At 52.1% G+C, this 7942-nt stretch overlaps 1 protein-coding gene across 1 annotated transcript; it reads right to left on the reverse strand.

Moving 5' to 3' along the window:
* Positions 1–239: 239 nt before the first annotated feature.
* LOC140732506 (uncharacterized) lies at positions 240–7536 on the reverse strand. Its single transcript, XM_073055273.1, is given in 5 exon segments — positions 240–1145; positions 1147–1296; positions 1298–1424; positions 2592–3160; positions 7297–7536. Coding segments are annotated over 5 exon segments (1992 nt in total).
* Positions 7537–7942: the final 406 nt, after the last annotated feature.

Genomic DNA, 7942 nt, shown 5'->3' on the forward strand with positions numbered 1-7942 from the left:
ATTCAATTTGTTGTCGGGATCGAGGGGTTGACCCCAACACGCTGGGGAGGGTTGTACCTCGGGGATGTCCGGGGCAGGGTCCTGGGACTGGGGGAAAGCCATGACTTGTTCATGGAGTCGGCTGACCCCTTCAGGACCGGGCTCAGCCCGGTCCACAATGTACCACTTCCACTTGACAATGGAGGGCCTCTGGGCACGGTCCTCTTTATGGGTGGAATCAGGGGACTTGACTCATCGCATTATGGGGAGATGGGGGCGAAGGACGACAGGGTCGGTGCCTGTTTGGTGTTCCGTGGTGAGGAGCGCCAGGCAGCAGGCGCTCGAAGGGGTAGGGACTTAGTCCAGAAACCGAGGGGGACTCTACGCCCTGGGGTCTTCTTCCAGAGGCTCCACTCGGCGACCGTCTCGCTTACTGAGACCTGTAACTCAAAAGGCAGACCCGCCTGGCGGGAAGAAAGTGGCATGGCTTGTTCCACCGCTAGTTTCACCGTATCAAAGGCAGCCTGTTCTGCTGGCCCCCAGAGAAATGTGGAGTTTTTCCTGGAGATCCTATAGAGCGGCCGGAGAAGCAGGGTCAAGTGGGGTATATGCTGCTGCCAATAGCCCAGGAGCCCCACAAATCTCTGTGTGTCAGTTTTATTCGAGGGGGCGGCAAAATTTAAAATTTTATTTTTGGCGGCATCGGGCATGTTTCTGTGCCCGGAGTTCCATTGTACTCCGAGGAAAATGACACCCTGGCTGGGGCCCTCTATTTTTTCCATATTAATGGCCCAGCCCCGTCCCCTGAGGGATTCGATTAGCATGTGAAGGGCCTTTGACACAATGGTGTCAGAAGGGCCTTGGAGAAGAATATCGTCTATATAATGTGCGATCGAAATCTCCGTCGGGAATTGGATGTTGTGTAAATCGCGGGAGACAAGGCCATGGCAGATAGTGGGGCTGTGAATGTAGCCTTGGGGTAGGCGACAGAATGTGTATTGTTGGCTATCCCAAGTAAAGGCAAACTGGTCTTGGCTATCTGAGTGCAGGGGAATCGAGAAAACTGCATTCGCTAAATCGACAACAGCGTACCAGGGTTTATGGGGACGGCCTGTGATGTCTTCAATAAGGGCGACAATGTCAGGTACAGCAGCGGCGAGGGGGGGGTGCAGCCTTGTTCAATTCCCTATAATCAACGGTCATCCGCCAGGAGCCGTTCCTCTTACGGACGGGCCAAATGGGGCTATTGAAAAGCGAGACAGCGGTTCTAATAATTCCCTCCCGTAACAGGGCTTGAATGGACTCTGCGATTTCTTGGCGCCCCCCCCGGCACTCTGTACTGACTGTTACAGATGATCTTGGAGGGAGGGGGAATAACAATTGGCTCCCACTTAGCCGCCCCAACAACAATAGTGGCTCGCGCAATGCCGTAGATGAACTTGCCCCTGTTTGTTTCAAGTGATTGTCCCTTTAAAACATTGATCCCGAGGATACATACCAGGGAGGAGGCAATAAGGACTTGTACACGTCTGGGGGAATGGTTGCCTATGGCTAGGCGAAGGGTGACCTCCCTGGTGGGTAAATGGGAGCCCCCCAATCCCTCTGTCTGTATGTCTGTACCCCTCCATAAGGCAGGATTGCCTGGGATAATCATGTGCTGGGCACCTGTGTCGACAAACGCCATCCACCTCTGTGTGTTTCCCTTTCCCCAATGTACTGTGACGGGTATATGTGGCCTCAGGTCCCCCGGGCGGGAAAGGGCGAGAGAGCAAATGCGCCGGGGGCCCTGGCCTTAATCCTATGGGAGGGGGGAAGAGGGCTGCCACGTTGGGAGTGAGGCACTTTGCTGGTGGAGGTGGGACATTTTCTGCTCGAGGGCCTTCGAGACAGTTTCGGGCAGGGGAGGCACGGAGGGTGGCTCGGTGTGGGTGGTCTGGCCTGGCGGCCTTTTTGTAAGTAGTCTTCCCCCTGCAATGCTCCTTCCACAGGGCATATAGGTTGGGTGTGGGGATGCCATCTATATTGTTACGATCCACCCCTGCACGCAGCAGGTCCGTGTACAGCTGCCTGCGTGTATATCTGAGAGGGATAGTGTCTAGGGTCCTTGTCTCGGTCTTGCGGACCTGCGTAGGTGCTCCCCTCTGCATATATTCTAATTCCTCCAGGAGGGTGATGGCATCCCGTACGGTCCTACCGCTAGCTGGTGCCATGAGGGGCAGGATTACCGACTTCAGATCGGGGCGCGCGGTAATGATCAAGTATCCCGTTAGGGAACCGGTCACTCGTGTGTTTTCAAGGAAGTTATGGTCGCAGGCACCTTGATAGATGCCGTTGACAAATGCCCATTCCTGGATAACCCGGGTGCCTTCACTGACCGTACCCCATTGCGGGCTCCCGTGTAGATCCCACTCCAGAAGTGTGGGATAACGAGCTCGTACCGCGGTCACTACCTGATCCCACAGGGTCGTGCCGTCGCGGATTTCTGCTTGTGGCGCCTGCAGTGCATTGTTTATGCTCTGCTGGTCAGAGAGGCTTCCCAGGGCGCTTGCCTCCTGATGGGAGAGGCTGAGGTTGGGGCCCCCCTCGTCCCACAGCCGGAGTGATCCGCCAACTGGGTCAGCTCCTTGGGGGGGAAGTCCCGGGTCTCCGTGGTCTCGGAGTGACTAGGGGAAGGTCCGGCCGTCTCCCCCTCGTCCCCTTCCTCCCTGCGGTGAACCTGGGACCGCGTGGTGACAGGTCGGGCATGTTGGAGCTCGGGTGAGAAGGGGGAAGGGTGGTTGTGGGACCTTGGTTCCTCGGGCACCCCCTCGTCGTCACTATCCAGCCAGATGTCCCCATCCCCCAGCCATGCGTCCAGCTTGTCGCCACACTGGACTAAGGCTGGAATCTTTAATGGGTCCGGCTGCCAGCCAGACCGACGGGCTGCCCTGGCCTGCTGAAGTTTTATCAGGCGACAGGCAAGTTCAGTTCCCCTAACTTCAAGGTCATTGGCTCGGGCCTGGGCAGCCTGTGCTGCTTCCTTCAGCGTGCAACAGCGCTGACTGAGGTCTTCAATATCCCTGTCCTTCTGACCACACAAGTGCTGCAGGTGATCAGTAATTCTAACCTGGCGTCTCAGCAGGGACGCAAACAGCCAGAAGGCACCCCTTTGACTCCCCTTGGCTTTGGGGAACCCTGATTCCTTCAGGAGGGAGACCACATGATGGCCCAGCTTCTCTCCACGGGCTCTAACTGCTCGGACCAGTCCACTGGTTTTCCGTGGTCTGCCAGCATGCTGGCCAGACTCTCAAATCCCTCCCTTTCATCAGCCCACCCGGGGATCTTATCCTGGGTGCCTGCACTGGCTTTCTTCCCCTTATTCCAGAACATTATCCCCTGTGCTTGTGTCCAGCCAAAACCTATGAGACCCTGCTCCGCAGTGCCAAATGTTGTGATGGACGATAACTGGTTCTTTGAGTCTCAACAGTAGAGGCCTGGACACACACAGTTTTAATAATAAGGAATTTATTTACAAGGGGAAGTCGGGTCAACACAAGCAACTACAATACACAGGAAGCGGTGTGGGGACAGGGTACGGTTACACAAACAAAGAACAAGGGAAAAGCACTACAACAGCTATCCCCCTTGACCTTGGATAGCTGCGGCTCCCTTACCAGGACAAACGATAAACCTTCCTGTCAGAAACGAGCCACGCTCCCGAATAATGGCTTCAAGACAAATTCAAGGAAACAAAGTTTATTAACAGTTCTGCAGAGCTGGGCCCCCTCAGAGAAGGGAACCCTGAACCTTACAGGGCAGCAGGTTTTATCCTTCTTCCTTACCACCCCCCTCCCTGACTCGGGAGGTACATAGTCTTATCCCATTCCATATTTGGAGTTGTTTTTTTACACGTTTCTGTAAAACAATAGTCCATATCTCAGGACTTCAGTGATTCCACAAACAGTTAATTTTGTCAAGGCTTCTGCATTCATAATTAGATCACACTTGTTTACAGACTTTAACCCGGACATAATTAAATCACAGTTGTCCCTAGACATAATTAAATCATACTTGTCCCTAGACTTTAACCCGGACCTGTCAGAAACGCACATCTTAATTTTGAATCTTACAATAAATACCACCCTTTTTCTTTTTAAGATGTGCGTTTCAGCTAGCATTTCTCTCACTCCCAGGGGGCCCACCTTCTTCTTTAATAGCATAAGTTTTAGCTCGTTTGTCCCATGATGTGGTATCGCTACTGCCTGGAGCTGGAATATACTGCGCCTGATCAGTGTTCGTATACAAGGAATCAAACACGGCAAAAGTAAGAGAATCATTAGACCCCCGCCTGCTACTAGGAGAGCGGTGTGCCACCAGCTCCCTCCTAGTAGCCCGTCTAGCCAACTCATGTTCCCCAGGGATCTCCAGGTTTGTACTGGCACGTGGGCCAGTTTCCGAATTTTGTCGGATATTTTTAACTGTCGTCTATCTTAAGGCAACAGTTTGTAAGATTGAACTTCCCACATACCCCGCCTTCAGAGGCCAATAGGTAATCCACAGCCAGCCTGTTCTGGTATATTGCTGTTCGCATCTGACTCTGCTGTTTTGCCAACAGCTCCAATGCCAGTGCCGTTTGATTGGTTATCACTTCCACCACCGCCTGCAGTCTAATAATTCGGTTTAACATGTAGACAGGAGTGCGATACCCCCACGACCCATCCTGGGCCCAGGTCGCTGGCCCATAGTATTCAATGATGCGAGCCGGTGGCCACTCATCACCCCACTCGCCCACCTTTATCTCCCGTGTTTCTCTCCTTAATGAATCAAACAGCTTAATTCCCAGCTTCTGGTCACCCTCCTGAGGCAGGAGGAAGAACTCCGGTCTTATGAGACCCAGGAAGCAAACACCCGCCCAGTCCCACGGTAGTTTGGTATTCGCCTGATTACCGCAGATCCAGAATAACCCCTCCGGGGCAAATCCTCCTTTCTTTGCTTCCTTCCATACTTCCCTGACCCTGGGGACCCCTTCGTACGGATTCGTTCCGCTGCACTTCCAGAATTTAGAGCCGTTTCCTACGGCCTCGCAACTGCCATTCGGTTCTCTGGTTATGTACCATGCTGGCTCCTCTGGCCACCAGGTAACATTACCTTCCCTCTGCTAATTTAATGCTTCGACAGGGACTTTCTCCCACCTTTACTTTCCCCTTCCTTTCAACACATACTTGTCCCTCCGGGTAATTGGTCAATTTCCACCTTTGCTTCTTCCGGTCTGGGACATTTGTCCAATTGTGCGCAAGCAACTCCCACACACTCAAGCTCTCACCCCTCCACGGCCACTGTTCACTCATGTGCGGTCCTCCACAGATCCAACAACCACTCACATTTAGGCTCGTGGCAATCGGAGTCGCTAAGTCTATAAAGAGGTTCTCTTTAACATCGGGGAGGACTATATCTCTCTCTATCTCCTGATATATAGACGGGTCCGTGGAGACCACTGCCGCCTTCCTTTGCTCGCGCTCTTCCGCCTCCTTTTTCTTCTCATCCTGTATTATAATCTCCTTTACCTTATCTGCATGTTCCTTAACCAGTGTAGATGGGATGTCCCACTGCCCTCCCTTGTTTATACACAACCACCGGTCTTTCCTGGGACAGCTGAGACTTCTCATGGTCCCCCCCTGTCCCATGTATCCTTTATTATAGACTTGGTAATAAGGTTTACTATTCTCCCAACATGTTTCTCTCTTGCTTAGATCATAGCATCGATCATTCACATGCGAGTGGGACACAAATGATCCTGGGAACACCCTCTGCCCCACTCGTACCACGGTTCTGCACTTGTCACATTTCCCTTCAATTTCCCCGACATATAGAATCAAATATATTACAGTCAATAATGTTACAGTCCACATAGAGTTCATTTTTGCTGCCTTTTCAGCCTCACCACCAACGGTTCTTCACCGGGAACACAGGTCCACTCAGTGTGGCTTTCGGGCTTCACCGGTCCTTTTACCCTGGATGCGTGTGTCCACCCTTTTTCTTTTGTCCGTACAGCCGCCTCTGTTGTTAGCAGGACCTGGAAAGGGCCTTCCCACTGTGGCTGTAACTTCTCCGGCTTCCAGGTCCTTACCAGAACCCAATCTCCAGGCACGATCTGATGTAAAGCAAAGTCGAGCGGCGGAGTCTGGGCCAAGAGACCCTTTTTCCGTAGTTCTGCAAAGGAACGAGATAGTGCCAGTAAATAGTCCCTTACAAAGATATCACCCCCTTGTAGCGTGGGGTACCCTTCCACCTTATTCCAATACGGGAGTCCGAACAACATCTCATATGGGGATATTCCTATGTCCTTGCGGGGTGCAGTTCGTATTCTCAAAAGGGCAATAGGGAGACACTTAGTCTATGGTAGTTTGGTTTCTAACATCAACTTGGTCAGTTGTGCCTTTAGGGTGCTGTTCATTCGTTCTACTCTTCCCGAACTCTGGGGATGCCACGGGGTATGGTACTTCCATTCGAAATCAAGTGCATCGCAAATTAACTGGTGCGTATCTCCTTCCTGGTACGTGGTAGTGACATTCCAGTTATTCCAGCTATCCTTTCTGGAGTAATGCATCGCTGTCCTTTACTGACCCGGTGTCCCAGATACCTTACTTCCTTTTCTACAAATTGTAACTTTTTCTTTGAGACCCGTAGCCCCTGCTTCCCCAGGAAGTTCGGTAGTCTGATGGTGTCTTCCTGCACCCCTTCCTGTGTTGGCCCGGATAGTAATAGATCGTCCACATACTGTAGCAGTTGGCTCTCTGGAGCACATTGGAATTCCGCTAGTACTTGCTCCAAGACCTGCCCAAATAGGTTAGGTGATTCGGTGAACCCCTGTGGCAGGACCGTCCACCGGAGTTGTCTTTTCCGCCCCGTCGTAGGATTTTCCCATTCGAACGCAAACATGTCACGACTGCTCTCTTCTAGCGGGCAACTCCAGAAGGCATCTTTTAGATCTATTACACTGAACCATTCATGGTCAGGGGAGATCTTACTCATCAGTGTGTAAGGGTTGGGCACTACCGGGTATCGGGTCTGGACAACTGCATTTAGGCCCCGCAGGTCTTGTACCATCCGATAAGTCCCATCTGGCTTGCGCACCGGGAGTATTGGGGTATTATACGGTGACATACATTCCTCCAGTAGTCTGTCAGCGATCAGTCCTTCAATCACCGGCTGCAGCCCTTTTCTTCCCTCCATCGCGATGGGATACTGCTTCCTCCTCACTGGGCGACCATCCGGTAGCAAGGTGATCTGTAAAGGGCTGATGTTCAATCCTCCCCTGTTTCCCTCTCTATACCATACCTCGGGCTCTATTTTCTGATCGTCTTCTTCTTTTAATGCGAATAATTTTACTATTATTTCTCCATTGCTTGGCACGGTTCCAATACCCAATTGAACTTGCATATCCCTTCCTAATAGGTTAAACCCCGCCGAGGGTAGCAGGAGAAGGTCTTGCCTTGTTGCCCTATCTTCATATCCGACTTCCACGTTGTCCACAATGGGCACTTGTATTGTCTTTCCTCCGATACCGGATACCCCCATTACTTTTGTTCCTGTCCGGGCGCCGGGAGGTATCTGGATTACGCTAGATCTTTCGGCACCCGAATCTACCATAAAGGTTGTGTCACACCCTTGGGGACCTAATTTCAAGTTTACCAGGGGTTCCTGTCGATAGTTTCTTTTCCCCAAGGGTAGGAACCCCCGACCTCCCTAGTCTTCATCTTCCATCATGGCATACGAGCGCACTTCCCGTCGGTATCTGGGGCACTCGCGCCTGAAGTGTCCCTCTTCGTTGCAGTGAAAACATCTTAAAGCCTTCCTTAGCCCTCCTCCTTACTCCTGGCTACTACCTCAATCCAACCATGGTCCCTGTCTCTCTCTACCATCTGCGGTTACTTGTCGCACTGTCTGGACCATTATCCTTGCCGTCTTCTTTTGTTTCTCTTCA

This window comes from Hemitrygon akajei, chromosome 8, assembly GCF_048418815.1.
Source record: "Hemitrygon akajei chromosome 8, sHemAka1.3, whole genome shotgun sequence".
In the NCBI taxonomy this organism is placed as follows: Eukaryota; Metazoa; Chordata; class Chondrichthyes; order Myliobatiformes; family Dasyatidae; genus Hemitrygon; species Hemitrygon akajei.